The sequence below is a fragment of the Stegostoma tigrinum genome, chromosome 7 (assembly GCF_030684315.1).
Source record: "Stegostoma tigrinum isolate sSteTig4 chromosome 7, sSteTig4.hap1, whole genome shotgun sequence".
Lineage (NCBI taxonomy): Eukaryota > Metazoa > Chordata > Chondrichthyes > Orectolobiformes > Stegostomatidae > Stegostoma > Stegostoma tigrinum.
Window position 1 is genome coordinate 39,395,198 of NC_081360.1, and position 20,463 is coordinate 39,415,660.

A 20,463-nucleotide genomic window follows, 5' to 3' on the forward strand; every position below is an offset into this window, starting at 1 on the left:
TATGGCTGCAATTATGAGGCTAAACTTTGGTGGTGAGTGATAAAAATACCAAAGGATTAAGTTCTTTACAGAACATTGTGCATAGATACTAACTATGATGTTAGTCAACTCCCTCAACCAATAGAATCAAACATTAAGCAGTCACACAAATCACTCCTGCTGACATCACCTCCCTATCATTCCAATATGAGTGTAGTGGCTCTTAAATACAGCGCATACAAAATACGCAAATCAATTCCAATTTGTATTATAACAGTATATAGAATTATACAGAAGTTAATGAATGACAATTATTGCCATAAAACATTGTCTTGAAAATACTGCATTTTGATCCAATATAAATAAAACATTTCCAAAATATAAGCAGAACTACTTCCTTGCAAAACAATTTTTTTTGAGAGAATCTGTGACTTGTTCTGGTCATATGCATTACCAGAATACATCTACTTATTGAAACAGTTTGGATAAGAGTGGCTTTCCGCTATATTTTGGAAAGGCCCAAACACTATCATGCTATAGTATCCAATCATATTCAATAAACACAAGTTCAGAGTCTATTCTTAACTTATTAAAACTGCTATTGCTTTAGTGCAACAAATGCAAAGTAGTTTCTGTAGATAATGAAGTTATAATTCACTCAATTCAAAGTTGCTTCTTTCAAATGATCTATTGATTCAATTCTAGAGCAAAAGGCAGAACATAAGTGAGTTAACTTGCACTACTGCGGGTATTTTGAATCTTTTTTGAACAAACGATGACAAATTAACTAGGGCATATGTATTATCAGTACCCTACGTAATTGCACATATTCTCAAGGGTAACAAATTTTTCAGCTAGTAATAAATCCAAGCCCCATCCACGCAGAAAGACTGGACAAAGCTTCTAGACATACTAGGCCAAAGAAACAAAACATTCCCTGAAATAGTAAAACAAAGTAGAACGAATTAAAGTATTGACTACAATGTTAAAAATGGATCCAGAGGTATATCATGATATATGAACTGCTATCTACTCCTTCAACTTGAGGGGTTTTTTTTTTAAACAAAGCATCTACTTTTAGAAATCATGTGTCTTTCACTGGAACTTTCAATCACACTCACATCACGCAGTAACTGATGTGGGAAGGTATAAGTGATTTCAGCATGAAAAAAGTGCTCTTCACTTGGTTGCTTCATATATTGCACAATCTGCTAGAATGCTCATAACTGAAAATGAATAGTACTTAATGAATGCTGCATGTAATACATCTGGGCAGTGGTGCAAAGAAGGTAAAAGATTACTTGTTTGGGAAAGCAAACATTTGTAGTACTTAAGTAAGAGATGTAAAATTAAAGATTAAGCACAAGTGACAAACAGGGTCTGGGAAATTACAAAATGTAATTATTTATCTCCATGGCTGTCATACATGGGCAAACAATGCAAACTTGTAAATAAATTGCTTATAAATAACATATGCTGTTGATTTTGATATTAAGAATACAAAGTGCAAGAGGGCAAGTCATTACATTATATTACAGTACAGTACCAGAATAGAACCACAGTAATCTCTCATGCATGTTAGCAGCGGTAATGCTACTTTGCTAATAGTCATGTAGGTTCAGAATTAAATAGTATATTGATCAGCAGTGAGGCAGGAGTTATCCAAATAAATCCAATTTCTATATTTAGGGGTTTTCTTAAACGTATTGCTCGATACATTCAGCCACAGAGATTAGTCAGTTTGGTTGATCTGAGAACCTTTTTAAAGATTACTGTATTCTTTACAAGTCTTACTGTATCTACAATATAACAAGCTTTGTATGGAAACTCAGGAGTGGTGAAGTATGCTCAAAGGCTAGATGAAATCATAAAGGCTAAACAAGTATTGGCAAATTAATCATGTTTGCCACCTAAAAGTATTTTGGACTACGCTTAGTTACGAACACTGGCAAAATGTTTCACAAATATTTTGTTTTAAAAGTGAGAACTACGAGAAGATCAATTGAAAGATACTCTTAAAGCTTCTATTAAACCTCTGCTTTGACAACATACCTTTTACAAGCTCTTCATCCCGTGCATCTACATACATACTGCGTTTTTCACTCTTCCTTTCCAGGGATAGGTCATGTGAAAACTTGCATTTGTCACCCTTGGTACATTGGCCTTGCTTGAAAAAAGCACAGACGACAGATTTGGGATCTGCTCCTAGAAGGGAAAGCAAACAAGTTACAGTCGCAACTCTACCTTGTTTTTAATGTTTTTATCCATTTATATTAAGTTGGAATTGCAACAGTAATGTCACTGGGGATGTGAGACCAAGCACAAGGGATTTGTTGAAAATGAGCTGCTTGAATTTACAGCTGAGAATTTCATGCACTTTACAACAAAGTAAATACATCAGAAAATTAAAAGCTGAGGTTATGCAATAAAATTGGCTACAAATTGAAAGGGGAACTCGGTGGTAAGTACTATAGAGGAGACAAACATAATGGAAACTGGGGGCCCTTTGTTCAAATTTTTGTTCGTTGTTGAATGAAGAAATTGTACAGCATAAGTTTCTGACTCTTTGTAAAAGTAACAGGGTAAGGAGTTCTCAATTAGGAATACCTTTCTTTCTACGTGGTTTCAATAAGAAACCCAAATGATGCAAATAAGGAGTGTGATTGTAAATCAACACAAGGATTGCTCCTTTGCTATCAATCCCACGAAAGAGACTCTACAAAAAGGTCTCCTGAGCTGTAATAAAATCAGATATTTTATATGGATTTATTCTAACCAAACTATCCCATTAAAGACAGGAACAATTTCAACTCAATGCAAATATATTTTACTTAATATTGCAACAGGGAGGCCTGTACTATTTTTGGAATGTACAGCTGAAATCTTCAACTACCTGGTATAAATCATCAGAAATTAAGTTAGTCAGGAATAGAATCTTATTCATTGTCCTCCTCACATCTTGTTTTTGACCTTCTTTTCTTCCTTCTAAAAGTTTCCCTTCTTAATTTTCATCAAAAGGTTCATACCTGGCAATGATTTCTGTAGTTCCTCATTGAGTCACTATAGCAGGGTATTTCCTAAACTGCAACATAATGTGCGATCTCTGTCCAAACATTTGCAAACTGAGATCTTCAGAATCAATAACAGAAACATGCACAGGAAGAGACAGACTAATGCAAGTAAAATAAGTTGCAACGTAGTCAGTTGTAAAACTCTGGTACTATAGCAGTTGCTTATCAAGATATTTGACAGATTGTTTCTGTTAAAGTTATTTCTGCGATAAAACCGTCCAGAATTCTCAGCATTATCAAATACAGTTTATATGCTTTTCTTAGGGCTTAGGCTGGAGTTTGATTGGGAAGGGGGAGGGGGGCAGCAGGGCATACTGGATGTTAGTACATCCTTTATATTAAATGCAGTTAATGTCACCATGTTTCTGAAATATCTCTCTCCCTACCAAAGTCTGTGCAGGTCTATGAAGAATTGAAGAATCAGACTGATATGATGCACTATTCCTGCTGGCCCAATGTCCTGCGATGCTGTATTGAAGTTGCTGCTGAAATAGGAGAAAAAAAAACAATGTAGGAAACAGACAGTGAAAGATAGTGTAATAATTGGGAAAGATTCAGGGAATGTCAGAGACAGCGAGCCCGAGGGAAAACGCTGCAAGAGGCTAAACAGGTAAAAGTAGCGGCTTGGACTACAGATGACAGAATGAGAACAAATCAATAAAGGAATTGAGTGAAATCACAGGACATCAGGGAGGTGATAGCTTGCTTGGAAAGCCTGGAGGGCAAGTGCATACTTGGAGTTCTGGGCTGAGCAGCAGGTTGGAATGAAAGGTAAGTGTCAGGGAGAAAAGAACAAAAACCAGAAGTGACGTTAGAGAGTTGGTACCGATTGGCAAGGGTTTTTAGTTTTAAGATACAATAGCTATTTAGTTTATGACTAACTTTAATTTAGTCAAACAGAGAAAGATGTGGCAGGGCACCCCAGATCACACTACACATTCTGCTCCACATGAGTATTCCAGGATGCTTTTGTCCTGGACAGCCTAAATGCAGGGAATGGTATCAGCTACAGCACCAAGGTTTCTTCAGCATGTGGAACTGGAGTCACTGCAGTCAAGCTGCAAGATTGAGTATTTTGTAGATAGTATGATTTTTGGATGTGCCAGGCAGCCAAGGGTGACCAGCCAAATAGTGCACAAGCTCCCCCCGTCCATCTTGCTCCACAAACTGCATTCAGTTCTGAATATTGGTGGGAGTTCAGTCAGAGCCAAATGCATAACACCACAAAACATCAAGGAATTTGACATGGTGTCACGTAACTGTCCTGCCAGCACACTTCAATCTGTGGGGCAACAACGGTGGTGGTCGTGCACATAGATGCCAAGTTGTCAGGTCGTACTGAATGAACAGTTGTCTTTCAGGCTGAAGAAGCAATGAGGTTACCTAGGAGTTCACAGGACTGCTTTGCTTGATAAACATTAATGACTTTGACATGCAGGAAAATTCAAAAGGGTTTGTTCCATCTGCAAAATATTGTTAATTGTGAGCAGGACAACAGTTGACTTCAGGTGGACAAAGATTGATGAGATGGGTGGACATGGAGATTAAAGCTAATGGGGAGTGAGAGGTGGTACATTTTGTTAGGAAGAACGAGGAAACAATACAAAACCAAGGGCACAATTTTAAACAGGAGGTAGAGAACTAGACAGGTCTGCACAAACTAGTTTGTGGTGTGTTTAAAAAACATAACAAGAATCTCAACTCTTATAAATAAAGGAGTCAAAAGCAAAAAACCATGAGGTTATGATGATCCTTTATCAAGTTGTGGTTTAATCCCAACTGGAAGATTGTCTAATTTGGGACAGGCATTTTAGGAAGAATCTGACGACAACAGAGAGGGTGCAGGGAAGATTTATGAGACCTAGTCCAAGGGCCAGGGACTTCGATTCTGTGGTTGGATTAGAGAAGCTTGAGAAGACTGGCAGGCAACAAAAATTTCCTTCCAACTTCTTTTAAGCAGATGGATCATAATTATCCCAATCTAACCAGATAAACAAAGTCCATCTTTGAAACCAATCCCTTATTCTTATCTGCACTTGCCCCAATTCTCTCATATCCTTGCTAAAATGCACTGATGTGCCTTCTGAAAATGAAGGATCTGGACAAAGTGGAGAGATAAACTGATGGTACTGGCAAAAAGGACATAAATTTAAGCTGCCTGCAAAGAATCAATAGTCATGAAATCAAATTTTTTTTTTACACAATAAGCAGTTAGGACCTGTAAAATCATGGCTGAAAGCCTGCTGGAGGAAGATATGTTTAAGGCTTTCAAAAGGGGTATTGCTTGAGTATCCAAAACAGAAAATAAATTCAGTACTACGGAACAATGGAGTGGGGTAGAAAGGAAGTGGTAGGATGAGTGTCAGAATATTTCAACACAGAAACAGATTTTTCAGGCCACTTTACCTGAACTAGTCATCAAGCACAATACAGTGGCTCAGGTTACCATGAAAATCCTGCCTTCTTAACCTTGTCCCTCATCCGAAGCACGACAGCCTTCAGGTTAAACTCATCATTAGTCATCTTGCTCTAATGAGAGCGCAGCCCTATAGTTCTCTGGGCTATGGACGTTAATTTTATTCTAGCCCCATTTCTCAGCCCTTGGTCCATAACCTTGTATGCTACAGTATTTAAAGTGTACATCTAAACACTTCTTAGATATTATAATTGCTCTGCATCTACCATCCTGTCAGGGAGTACCAGATACCTGTCATCCTTTGGGTGAAAAATTGATCCGCAAGTCCCCTTTAATCCTACTGCTCCATTCCTTAAAATCAATGCCTCCTGATAGGGGCATGTTTATTGATATCAGTCTTATCTATATCTCAATTTTGCAGACTGCAACCACGTTCTCTCAGCTTTCTCTGCTTGAAGGAAAACAACTCTAGCTTGTGTAATCTCTTTACAGTTCGAATGCGCCAGCCCAAGCAATATCAAGGTGAACCTCCTCTGCACCATCTCCAGAGAAATCATGTACTTCGTATAGTATGGCAAACAGAAAAATGGTGATTTCCTAATGGGAAGCAACCAGAACTGCATGCACAGCTCCAGCTGTGGCCTAACCAAAGTCCTTTACAGTACCACCATAATCACCCAGTTTTTGTTTTCTATACCTCGACTAATAAAAAGGTAAGCATTTAATATACTTTCTTAACCATCTTATCCATCAGGGTTTTTCCTTCAAGGATTACATTAACACCAGTGTCTTACTGATCATCAGTACTACCCAGGCCCTTACATTTATTATACGTTCCCTTGTGTTGTTAGCCCCCCAAAATACATCATTTCACTCTTTTTATGATTAAATTTCATCTGCCATTATTCTGTTCATCCACCAGCGTGACTATATCACCCTGCAGTTTAAAGCTTTCTTCCTCAATGTTTAACCACACCCCCATATTTCGTGTCAACTGTAAACTTATTAATAAAATCTCCTGTGTACCCAAATCATTCACGTAGGCTATAAACAGCAAGGAAACTAGCAACGAACTCAATGGTATGCCAACAGACACAGGCTTCCAGATAAAAACAAAAACAAACCCTCAACCAACACTGACTAGCTGAGTCACTCTCGCAAATACTAACAGAAAGAGCAGCTTGCACAGTTTCACGATTTTTAAACATTCTGTGCTTTTGATTCTAGGTCAGAAATCACACGGCACAAGGTTATAGTCCAAGAGGTTTATTTGAAAACACAAGCTTTCGAAGCCTCAGTCCTCCTTCAGTTGTTAGTAAGAGAAGTATCAGACACAGAATTTAAGTAAAGATCAAAGGTTCACACCACTGATGAGGATGCATTAGACAAACCTAAGATGCAATTAAATCTTTAATCAGTAAAAAGTTTTTTAATTGATTAATATGTACACGCAAGTCCATGAATTCCTTTCAAGTCATGGTCCTGAGAGAACTAAAAGTTTTACGAGCATAAAGAAGAAGTTTCATTTTAGGTCAGACAATGCATGTTAGGTGTGAGGCCTTGTTTAGAATTTGTTTGTGATTTAGTTTGGAGTCAAAATGGTTTTATTTCTAAAGTAAGAATTTATAAAACTCCACATTAACTATCTGACTGACTGTCTATAAACTATGTGCTTGTTGAAGAAAATAAAATGCATTTGCAAATACAAATTCCCCTTAGATGCGTGCGCGCACGAGAGAGAGTAAGAGTGTGAGTGCACCTCAGCTTGTGGAGTGAGTGCGTATGTATGTGTGTGTGAGAGAGAGAGTGTATAGTGTGGTGTATCATCTGACCCAAGATCCTGGTTGAAGCCATCCTCAGGGTACCAAACTTGCTACCAGCCTCTGCTCGGCACCTGTGCGTTGTTGTGCATCCCGAATTTCGCCTTGGAGGACGTTTACCCGAAGATTGAGGCCGAATGTCCTTTACCACTGAAGCAGTTCCCCACTGGGAGGGATTGGTGCACAGTGGCCTTTCACTTAAAGCCTTCAAACTGATTAAAGATTTAATAGCACCTTAGGTTTGTTTAGTACAGCCTCATCAACAGTGTGAACCTTTGATCTTTTACTTATAAATTCTGTGTTTGATCCTACCTCTCACTAACACCTAAAGGAGGAGTGAGGCTTCGAAAACTTGTTTCCAAATGAACCTCTTGGACTACAACCTTGTGCTGTGTGATTTCTGACCTTGTCTGCCCCAGTCCAACACCAGCACCTCCACATCATGGCTTATGATTCTAAGCTAAAAGCCAGGCTAAGGGAGTCAGGAGGGGGTTGGGAAAGAAGCCAATGAGTAGCTTTGAAGTAACAGTAAAGGCATGTTCAGAAATAGAAACAGGCAATGTCAGTTCACAGTGTGATCCTGCGTGCTTTAAAGGAAAGTAGCAAGTTAAAAAAATGCACTGTTTTGAGATAATGTTGAGAATTGCAGATCAAAGCTCACCAATCTTGTGTATTTGCAATACTGTGATAATACAATAGCAGCACTAAGACAGCTGGATTAATGAGTCCTACCAGCGGTAAACTTACTCAGCCAAAATGTCCATCAAGCTGCGTAGTTCTGACTACAAGCAGAATCAGTATAGCCATAACTATCGCCTGTGTCTAAAGTAGTGACATTAACATGAGTGAGGCAATATCATTGTCGTACACAATGAAGTGCAAACTATTTAAGGAAACTGAGATATTTTAAACTGACAGTGCTTTTTGTTATGACTACTGGAAATTCCATGGTGGTTATGGCTTATTCTGCCTGTAACTCCAAGTAATAATAAGTAGTGGAGAAGGCCTCATGACTTCATACAAAATCTACTCAGAGACAAGTGCACGTGACCTGGCTTGTCACTGAGACCGAGGTCCAGATCAGAACTTAATGAAAAGATGCACATATAACATCTGGATACAAAAGGAATAGCACTGTTTGCAGACTTTAAACAGCAGCCAGACTGATGGTTTTTGGGGGAGACAATCCAAAATAGCCACCTCTGTGCTAGGCAAAAGGATTGGCTGTGGGCTAATCACTAAATGTAGAGACATTGAAGTTAGAACCTATGGTTGAGAAAATAAGGATGTGACAAGTTCATAGATCCACCAGGGAACCATGCAATAAGAAGTCCATATGTTTATGTTCAAATGGTTGAGCAAAGGGACTTCACCGGAAGATGAGATCCTGTTAAAACTGGGAGAAGCATTAGACCTGAACCACAAGATTACAATTCTGTAGAGTCTGTAGTGTAAAACATACATGCGGTCTGGGTTTTTGGTTGTGTTAGGAAGTTACTAGGGAATACCTTTTGTGCAGTTTAGCGTACTAGACCAAACATTGCTTAGAAGGCAACTATGTTGATTTTACTGTGCTCATTACAGTAGAAGTTTTCAAACATGGATTTGGGAGGAACCCACACCACTTCTTAAAAAGTTCAGTATCGATAGGGTTTGTAGAATTATTCACTCTGTTTTGGTTTAATTGTGGATGACAAAGTTGCCCAACAGTGAAAATACCTTTGCTGATCTTCTGAGCAACTACTACAGGTTTAAAAAGTTCATTCAATTCTTGGAGCTCTTTCTTTTTATCATCTTTTTTTGACTTCTTTTCTTCACTGAAAGGTACCTAAAAGAAGAAAGCAAACAAGCTCAACATCAAATGCAGCACTCACCAACAATGCTTGGAAGCACGAATTTATATCAGTTCTCTCCTGTTCCATCATTTCACCGGAAGTTTTATGTTCTAATGGTATACCAACAAGATAGAAAAGAATTCACTTCTGTAACTGATAGGACTAGTTAACCTTGACCGGTAGAAACCTTTAATATTTATATATTTTCTGAAGCTGATTGAGAACAAACACTTTGATCAGCCCAAACCATTTAAAGCTTTTTTTCAGGTTTCCTAGAATTGCAACACAACAGAAAACTTTCCTCATCACAATCTTTTAACCTAACTTAAAATTGTCAGATTTGTCTGTCATGACTCAATGTACGAAAGGTAACTAAAATATTTCACAACTGACAGGCTCTCATCATTTAGCTTACTGTACCTGTTTTCCACCTGTCTGTCCATGCTTGACTTGATTAGTGACGGTTTTGATAAATTTCTGCTGTTTTGCTCCTTTCTTGTTCTTCAGGCCAAAGGTCTTATCCTAGAACAGCATGAAGGCAACTTAAGTTTAAGTAGATGAATGATATTCAGAAATAGAAGCTAGGTCCCCTTCAGTTTTGATAGATATGAAACCATGCTAGGGCGTTCCCATTCACAGTCTGCACAAATGGTGACCAAGTGCTGCCTTCACATCTTCTAGATTTCTAGCAAACAAAGTTGACTCAGCAGAGTAAAGCAGCTTCCTTACCTTAGGTAAAATATAGCTTCAGACTTTTTTTTCCAAAAAGTAACCTCATCCTGCATGGAAATGTCCCAGCTGCTTAACTAGTTAGTTACATTACTGGAATCAGTTTAAAACAGGAACTTTATGCAGAGACACTTGTGTCCCATTACCTCAAAGTAACAATCTTTAAGCGGATTGCATACAATTATGACACTGATAGAGGTACTTAAAGGTTCAAACATTTTTCTCTTTCAAATAATGTAAAAAGGTAATAAAATGTGAGGCTGGATGAACACAGCAGGCCCAGCAGCATCTCAGGAGCACAAAAGCTGACGTTTCGGGCCTACACCCTTCATCAGAGAGACCGAAACGTCAGTTTTTGTGCTCCTGAGATGCTGCTTGGCCTGCTGTGTTCATCCAGCCTCACATTTTATTATCTTGGAATTCTCCAGCATCTGCAGTTCCCATTATCTCCAATGTAAAAAGGTAGGTTTGTTAACTTGATTTGATTTTGACATGGTAGGTAGCAAAAAAAATGCAAATGCATATTACATCATTGATGATTTTTCCATCCCAGTGCTTCAAAACTGTAGGAATATAAAATAATTAAGTGCTCAAATTTACACTCATCTAATTTGGTCATTTGCCTTTGCTTAAAATTTTGAGAGCTAAGTTATGTTTTCACTAGCAGATAAATTAAATCTCATCAAGATTTTAATGGAACAAAAACAGAAATGTTCCATCTTCCGGTAATTTAGTTGTGGTTAAAATGGGAAAGTATTTGATTCTGATCTTAATCGAGCCGGGAAACAAGTAGTGCCTGCAAATTATTTCATCAAATGTGATACTCAGGAAAAATGTTTTAATTGCTCACTCCACAATGGAAAGCAAGGTTTTTAATCACTGTGCATTTTCCCTAGCTGAAAATGCTGGAAAGGTTCTTCCAGGAGTAATGTTTAATTGCTTCAACAACTTAAATGCTTGTTAGAGCCTTTTGTTAAAGGCATGAGTATAAGGGACATGATGTTCATTGTTAGACAGCTCCTTGGGGGGGGGGGGGCGCAAAATACAGAACTCATTGTGTTCTGATTGAGATAGGATTCAGGACTGTGGAGAGGATGTTCAGAAGAACTTTAAGTTTGGAAGATGACAAGATGCCAAATTGTTGGGAAATTGCATAAACTCCACTTACTTCCTAGCTATTCATGGCACTGCACAAGCATCTTTGCAATATTTTGCATGCTGTGATCCTTTGAATACTCAACATCAGATTAGATTCAGGAAAAATAGCAAGTTCTTTAAAGCCTTAGAGAACAATCTGACATGACTTGTTCATGATTTTTTTTCCCTCTTGATTCCCATTAAACTGCCCTACTTAAGGGAGGATGTTCTGCCAATAAGCATGAACCACTTCTAAATACTTGCCTGCAATTTAACAAACAGTTAACTTTAAGATGACAGCAATATACTTTTAACTGGTCCCAAATGAAGATTGAACACAACTATCACAAAAAATACACCACAGTTCAGACTACAGATCTAATGAATTTACTTACCTAGGTTTCACCTACCGCAAGTCTCTTAAGGAACAACCAAAGCCAACTTAAAGCTGGCTTGGCTGCAAAGCCTATGTGCATGAAACTTATGCATACCACAAAAGAAAAGCACTTTCACATAAGCAATCTGAGATGACTAAAGATGTCAAGAAGCTCTGAAAAGGCTAACTTTTAAAAAAATATTTCATGCTTTGCTAAGACCTCCTAATCTTGTTTAAATGGAGTTTTGGTCACACGTAGGACAGACAACGAAGGTACTGAATTTCTTTCCTTTAGAAAGGAAACAGATAGGGTTTTTACAACAATTGATTATATTGGTTTATAGTGTAATGCTATTAGGCTATTGTTTTTCAATTCCAGATTTAAATTCCTCCAGCTGCCTTGGTGAGGTTTGAACTCATGTCTCCAGAGAATTAGTCTTACAGTTACCATTACAGTAACAGTGATATCACTATCACTCCACTGCATAGAATAGGTACTCAGGTGATGAAAGCCAAGAATACACTGGTCAGTTGGAAAAAAGTTGGACAAATTGCAAAGATCTTTGATAGGGCACCAATAACTGATGCGCGTTCACAGCACAGAGAGATAAAAGGATTGCTTAAAATACAGCCGTGAGAAAAAAAGTCCCAACATCAGAAAGATTTCCCAAAGATAAAGCACATGAAAAAAATCATGTAGGAAGATGCCTCCAGCTGCAGCCCATCGCATTACCAGTATACAATGTAAATGCCAGCTAAGGAGGTCTTGTCGGAAAAATCAAAAATCACAAGGCAATTCAAACTGAAATTAATTAGTATGTAGGTATGGTGGAAAATCTCCAATATTACAGAGCAGAGGGAGGCCATTCAGCACGTTTGACTCTCCGAATGAGCATGATCTTGCATCATTCTCCTGCCCTTTACTCATAACTCTGTGCATTATTTCTATTTGATCACTGAATGCCTCAAAACCTGCCTCCATCATACATCCAGACAATGCATTCTAGACCTGAAGTGCTCACTGTGTGGAAATGTTTTTTTTTCCCCTCTGTCACTTAGTTCTTTTGCAAATTAGTTCAAATCTGCGTCATCTTGCTCTCGAGCTTTTTAAGAATAGGAAAAAAAGTGTCTCCCCAACTGTTCTGTCCAGATCTCATGATTTTGAATACTTCAATCTTAGCTTTCTCTTCTCCAAGCACACAGTCCCATATTTTCCAAACAATCTTCAGAAGTGAGGTTTCTCACCCCTGGAATGATTCACAAAAACCTCTTCTGCACTATTGTCAAATGTATCATTTCTAAAGTGTGACGCCCAGAGCCATATACAAATGCTCCAGTTGAGGTCCTACTAGTGTGTTGTACACATTCAGCATAACCTCCCTGTTCTTGTATGTCACCAAGAAAGCCTAGGATAACGTCTTCTTTATCAACTGCACTCTCTACCTGTCACCTTTAACAACTTGTGCATAAGTCTCTGCTCTCGTACACTCTTTAAAGGAATACCCTTTGTTTTATATGAGCTCTTCATGTTTTTTCTGCCCAGATGTGCCATCTTACATGGAATTCCATAAGCCGCATATCCACCCACTCCACCAACCTGTTAACGTTCTTTTGAAAACCCAAACTGTCCTCAGTTTACAGTTCTTCCAAGTTTTGTACTATCTACTTTGAAATTGTTCCTGGACACCGAGATTCAGATCATTAAAATAGATTATGAGAATAAATCGGAAAAAGCAATGATCCCAATATCAACGCAATGGGGAATTCCACCACAAGGCCTCCGCCACCTTGATAAATATCCACTGTTATTCTTCTCCTTACTCCTCACATAATTTTGTATTCCCTTTATTACTGTTCCTTTTATTCCAATAGCCAACTCTTTTCAGGTTGGATGTGTGGCTCTGTATCAAACGCCTTTGGAATATCCATGTACACCACACCAACAGTATTATTCTCATCTACTCAAAGAACTCTAGAAAGTTAAACATGATTTTCCCTTACAATTGTCTATGCTGACTCTCCTAAATTAAAAAAAATCATTAATTATATGTGGGTCTTGTTGTTCAGTTCAGCATTTACTGCCCACCTCCAAGAGCCCCTGAGCTGCCTTCTTGAATCACTGCAGTAAGTATCCACAATACTGTCAAGGAAATAGTTCTAACATTTTGATCGGGTGACACTGAACAAAGTGATTTATTTTCAAGTTAGGATTGAGATTGGCTTGGCGGGGAACTGGCAGGCAATGGTGTCTCCATGTATCTCGTAGCCTTGTCTTTCTAGGTTTGTGTTTGAAAGGTCCTCTCTAAGGATAATTGAATTTCTGCAGGGCATCATGCACGTGGCACATATGCTACTAAATGTTGGTGGTAGAGGGAGTGGATGTGATGCCAATTAAGTAGGTTGCTTTGAGCTGGATGGTGTCAAGCTTCAAGTGCTGCTGCACTCACCCAGGTATTTGGGGGGCATTTCATTGTACTCCTGACTTGAGACTTTTGGGTGGAAGACAGACTTCGGGGAGGCAGACAGAAAGTTAGTCGCTGCAGGATTCCTAGCCTCTGACCTGTTCTTGATGCCACCAGTTCAATTTCCAATTATTGGTAACACTTAGACTATTGACAATGGATGATTTAGTGATGACATCACGATTGTAAGTCAAGAGAAGACAGTTAGATTCATTGGATAATACCATCACTTAGCCCACGCAGACAAATCCTGTGGATCAATTTACAATTATTACTCCTAGAATTTTTCCCATTACTAAAGTTCAACTGGCTAGTCTGAACTTTGCAATTTTTGTTGTAAAAGGCATATTGTTTGTAATTCTCCAGTTCTCTGGCACCACACCCAAGTCCAGGGAAGGCAAAGATTACGGCTAGTCCTTCTGCTATTTGCGCACTCACTTCCCTGGATGCACACTGTCAGGTTCTGTCACCTTGCCAACTCTAGTAGCTTACTCAATACCACCAAGTGAATTAAGAGTTATGGGGAAAAGGCAGGAAAGTGGAGTTAGCGGTTATCAGATCACCTATGATCTTGTTGAACAGCAGAGCAGATGATGGGCTGAATAGCCTACTTCTGCTCCAAAATCTTGCTATCTTAATAGCAACAGCTACAAGATCGTACAATCCCTATAGTGTGGAAGGAGGCCAGTCTAACCCTAACACTAAAACTATCACAGTTAGTGCATCAAATCAACACAACCATCTAACAGCATCTGACTCAGACCACCTCCGCCACCTTATCTCAGTAACCCTGCATGGCGAAGGCACCTAGACTGCACATCCCTGGACACTATGGGCAATTTAGCATGGCCCCAATCCACTTAGCCTGCACATCTTTGGAGTGTGGGAGGAAACCAGGGCACCCGGAGGTAACCTATGCAGATGTCTGGAGAACATGTAAACTCCACAGACAGTCGCTCAAGGCTGAAATCAAACCTGTATTCCTGGCCCTGTGATGCAGCAGAACTAACCACCGGGCCACCGATTTTTTGCTCTGAATATTCAGAGCTAATATCTTAGCTTTAAATACTTTTTCCTCCAATGCCATTTCAGTCATTAATGCATTATCACATTTGCTAAGTTCTGTTTCTTCCCAATTCATTCACCAGTTTTTTTCCACATCACTTTCTCAACAGCCTTAGCTTTTCTCTTCCATTCTCAAGAGTCACATCAAACTCGAACCATTAACGATTTCTCTCCCCCCAGTTGTTGTCAGACCTGAGCTACTCTTGTACTTGGTTTTTATTTTAGCTTTCCTCTCATCGCTTTTGAATTGACACATCCTATATCTCTACATTACCATCTGAAAAGTCACTATATAACAAAGAACGTCTGCCCAATCATTGTAGATAGATAATAGTACCAAACTGATGCATTGTTTTTATTTAGCAGCTGTTAGAATCTAACAATTGCCATGGATCAATTTGTAGTGATCTCACCTGAGTTAGAAAGTTGTGAGTTCAAGTCCCACTCCAGAGGTTTGAGCTCAAATCTAGATGCACACTCCAGTGCAGTACTGAAGGGGTGCTGCACTGTCAGAGGTACCGTCATTCAGACGGGATGTTAAACCGTGGTTCCAAGTGTTCTTTCAGAAGGATGTAAAGATCCAATGGCACTATTCTGAAGAAGAGCAGGGGAGTTATCCCCAATGTCCAGTCTAATACACATCTCTCAATCAATATTACTACAGATTACATCTTCATAATGTTATTGGAGGGAGTTTGTATGCACAAATTGGAGTGATTTTTCCTATATTAGTGACTAATTAAAATTACTTAATTGGTGATAAAACATTGCGATTGTGAAAGCCACTAAGTATTATTTAGATGCAAACAGGGAGTAAACAATTGTGGAGCACAGACAGAAGAGAGATTCAATTAAAGTCTGATCTACCATGATTCCACCGAATGGTGGATCATGCTCAAAGGACCAAATAGCAGACACCTGCTCCTTTGTTTCTCAACTGATTTATACTGCCTACAAGGTGCAGAATTAATGTTTGCAAGTAGCAGGCCATTCAGCACATCTGGTGCAGGATAGCATTCGTGCTCAAGTTAAACATGTTACCATCTACTCTGACCTAAAACCATAACTATCCTTTCTCCGTAATGTGCTTGCCTTTTTTCCCTTAAATATATCAATACTATTTCCTTCACTCACTGTGGTAGTTGGTTCTGCATTTAAATACCCATTAGGAAAAGTAGTTCCTCCTGAAGCCTCTACTGGATTTCTTGAAGAATCTTGTATATTGCTGGCCTCTTGTTACGCTCTTCCCATGAGGTAACATTCTCTCTATACGCAGTATCCAAATTTTATGTTTTGAAAAGTATTTACCCAGTCTTCATTTTCATGAGGAGATATACTGCCAAAAATGTCTTGATTTAGTCTGATAGTTATTTTAGATCACACCTTACATTAGACCATAATACTAAAGTAGCTACAATTTTTAATACAGAAATTGTAACAGTGTTAATTCTACAATCAAACAGAGATATAATACAGGGTTAGCATTTCAAGTCAATGATGAAAGGTCAATAAATTGAAACATTAGCTGTCCAGTTTTCCTCAAACTGCCAAATCTGAACATTTCCAGCATTTTCTATTTCTTCAGGTGCTCAGCACTTCCAGGATCTTGCTTTTGAAATTAATGACATAATACTGTCTTTCGCAAACTACCCCAAGTGTTTTGAATTATACAACCTTAAAACCACATGACCCCAGGAAAAAGACCACCCCCCCCCGAAGCCATCGTTAACAGGTACTGTGAACTGACACGAAAGCAGGTCGAAATAGGAAAAAAAAAACAGAAAACGCTGCAAATATGCGGTGGGTCGGACAACATCCGTGGAGATGGAGGAAGGAAATCAAGAGTTAACATTTACGGCCAGTGGGCTGTCATCAGAATTGTAAACCGACAGGTGGGTTTTTGCTAAAAGAGGCAGCTCACTGTAGCCTGTGGTGGGAGGAACAGTATTTCAATCTCCAACACATGCCTCCTTGCCATACCTACAGAGCCATCACTCACTCGCACTCTCTCTCTCTCACACACACACACACACACACACACACAGGACCCACAACACACGAGTTAACAGGGTCATTAAACTCCGCACAGAACAGCCAGACTGGAGAAGAGAGAAAAAACGGAAACAGGAATATATACACAACTTGAAACTCAAATCGGGGCCTTCTCCTCCCAGAACCCCTCCGTTCCCCACTGCGGCCGAGGGGGTGGCCACACGCTCGGCCCGGCCCGGCCTGGCCTGTCCCTGTCGGCGCCGCGGGAGCAGAGGTCGGATCGCGCAATGCCGATGCCTCCCCAACTCACCTCGATGACCTTCTCTTTTTTCTTCTGCTCAGTCTTTTTGCTGGGTTGACTCGAGGATTTCTTGGGCGGCATCGCAGCCTGAATCAGTGTCCGCTCGCCCTGCTCCCACAGCCGGCCTCAGAATTGGGCCCCGGTCCCCACAACGCCGACGGCGCCCCCGCACTGAATTGTGGGTGATCTCAGCTGACCACCTCCGCGCACGCGCGGACACCACGGCAACCACAATGGGAGAGGGCGGGGCCTCGCTGATCATCCCGCGCCGGAACTCCGACCGCTCCGATGACAGCCCGCGCATGTTTGGGGGGTATCCGGCATCTGGGGGCGAACAATCCCGCACGTGGGGGCGTATCCCGCACCTGGGTGGTATTCTGGAACTAGGGCGTAGCCCTCTCCTGTGGTTGGGGGTATCCCGCACAAGGTGAGATTCCTGTACCTGGGGGAATTCTGTACCTGGGGGAATCCCGCACCAGGTGAGAATTCTGTACCTGGGGGAATCCCGCACCAGGTGAGAATTCTGTACCTGGGGGAATTCTGTACCTGGGGGAATCCCGCACCAGGTGAGAATTCTGTACCTGGGGGAATCCCGCACCAGGTGAGAATTCTGTACCTGGGGGAATCCCGCACCAGGTGAGAATTCTGTACCTGGGGGAATTCTGTACCTGGGGGAATCCCGCACCAGGTGAGAATTCTGTACCTGGGGGAATCCTGCACCAGGTGAGAATCCTGCACCTGGGGGAATTCTGTACCTGGGGGAATCCCGCACCAGGTGAGAATTCTGTACCTGGGGGAATCCCGCACCAGGTGAGAATCCTGCACCTGGGGGAATTCTGTACCTGGGGGAATCCCGCACCAGGTGAGAATTCTGTACCTGGGGGAATCCGGCACCAGGTGAGAATCCTGTACCTGGGGGAATCCCGCACCAGGTGAGAATCCTGCACTTGGGGGAATTCTGTACCTGGGGAAACCTGCACCAGGTGAGAATCCTGCACTTGGGGGAATTCTGTACCTGGGGGAATCCCGCACCCGGTGAGAATCCTGCACTTGGGAGAATTCTGTACCTGGGGGAACCCCGCACCGGGGGTGGGAGGGGAATTCTGTACCTGGGGGAAATCCCGCACCAGGTGAGAATCCTGCACCTGGGGGAATCCTGCATCTGGGGGAATCCTGCACCCGGTGAGAATCCTGCACTTGGGAGAATTCTGTACCTGGGGGAACTCCGCACCGGGGGTGGGGGGGGAATTCTGTACCTGGGGGAAATCCCGCACCAGGTGAGAATCCTGCACCTGGGGGAATCCTGCACCTGGGGGAATTCTGTACCGGGGGAAATCCCGCACCAGGTGAGAATCCTGCACCTGGGGGAACTCCGCACCGGGGGTGGGGGGTGGAATTCTGTACCTGGGGGAAATCCCGCACCAGGTGAGAATCCTGCACCTGGGGGAATCCTGCACCTGGGGGAATTCTGTACCGGGGGAAATCCCGCACCAGGTGAGAATCCTGCACCTGGGGGAATCCCGCACGAGGTGAAAATCTTGCACCTGGGGGAATCCGCACCAGGTGGGAAATCTGCACCTGGGGCAATCCTGTACCTGGGACAATCCAGCACCAGATGAAAATCCTCCACCTGGGGGAATCCTGTACCTGGGGGAATCTGCACCAGGTGAGAATTCTGCACCTGGGGCAATCCTGTACCTGGGGGAATCCTGCACCAGGTGAGAATCCTGTACCTGGGGGAATCCTACACTGTGTGAGAATCCTGCGTCCGGGTGGAATCCCGTACCCAGGGGAATCCCACACCTGGGGTATCCTGCACTGGGTGGAAATCCTGTTCATTGGAGATTCACACGCTTTGTGGTATTCCACCCCTGTTTGTGAGTCCTATACCCGGGCGTATCCCATCCTGAATAAGGAACCAGCACGACAACAATCCTGTGCCAGGTGAGAATCCCACCATGGATAAGAATCCATCACCTTGGGGAGTCTCACCGGTGTAAGTATCACATATTACAAATTCCACCTGGTATAAAGCCCTCCTAATGTGTATACTGTCTGGGTTAAATACTGTCATGTGTGAGTCTGACCTGGGGAAATTACTGCCTTCGTTAATACCACCAGGTATAAATCTCTGGTGTTAATGTACCAGGTGTAAATATGATCCACTGTATAAATATTTCACATCATAAATGTACCTAGTGTAAAACCTCTTCATTGTGAATACTGCCCAGTGAAAATCCCAGGACATCTAAATCCTGCCCGGTAATAAATCCTGCCCAATGTAAATATCGCTGAGTGTAAATACAATCAACTCTAAATACAGTACCACTAAGTTGGAGTGTAGCCCACAGTAAATACCATGTGCTAAAAATACTTCCTGATGTGATACCTGGTGTAAACTTCTCCAGCTTCATTGCTGTTCGTGTGTAAGTACAGCAGAGGACAAATATCACTTGGTGTATATCCTACCAGCAATAAACATCTCATGCTGTAAATTCTGCACAGTGTAAATCCACCATGTAAGCATTTCACCTGCTGTGAATATGACCTGGTATTAATGCTGCCCAGTGTAAATCTCACCTGACATATATCACTCCCAGTGTAAATATCACCTGGAGTAAATACAGCCTGGAGTCAGTCATATCTGAAGTAAGTACCACTTGGTGTACTTCACTGTTCGTGCAAAGGCTGTCTTGTGTAAATACTACCCAGCATAATTACTACCCAACGTCAGTGCCGCTAGATGCAAATACTGTCAGTTGTAAATTCTGCCTAGTTTAAATACCATTTGACATAATAATACCTAATGTTAATACTGAGAGATATGAATACCATCCCACCAGATGTAAACACCACTTAGTGCGATTATGAGCATGTTTGACTAAGCACAAGGTAAACATGTTCAGTATCGATACCGCTCAGTGTAAATACCACTTGGTGTAAATACTCTCTGTCACAAGTGTTCCAGGTATAAATACCAACAGATGCATATACTGCCTTGTGTAAATATGGCAGCAAAAATACCACCCACTGTAAACCCCACTCAGTTTAAATATGAGCCTATATAAGTACTGCCTGGTGAAAATGCTGCTTGGTGTAAAGATGGCCCACTGTAAATCCTGCCGGGTGTAAAACACATTGAAGTAAATCTCACTCTGTGTAAAACTTGGTGGAGTAAATCCCACGCAGTGTAAATACCACCCAGTGTATATGTGGTCTGCTGTAACTCTAGCCCAGTGTAAAACCTAGTGGAATAAATCATACCCACTGTCGATCTCAT

General features: G+C 41.2%; 1 protein-coding gene across 1 annotated transcript in view; it reads right to left on the bottom strand.

Annotated features, from left to right (window-relative positions):
• Positions 1-17,370, bottom strand: part of zc3h15 (zinc finger CCCH-type containing 15) — a 32,163-nt gene extending 14,793 nt beyond the window's left edge. The window contains exons 1-4 of the mRNA XM_048534936.2: positions 17,193-17,370; positions 9,542-9,643; positions 9,006-9,114; positions 2,032-2,184 (exon numbers count right to left, since the gene is read on the bottom strand). Coding sequence (XP_048390893.1) covers positions 2,032-2,184; positions 9,006-9,114; positions 9,542-9,643; positions 17,193-17,264 — 436 coding nt within the window. The 5' untranslated portion in view covers positions 17,265-17,370. The remainder of the gene's footprint in view (positions 1-2,031; positions 2,185-9,005; positions 9,115-9,541; positions 9,644-17,192) is intronic.
• Between the last annotated feature and the right edge of the window lie 3,093 nt (positions 17,371-20,463).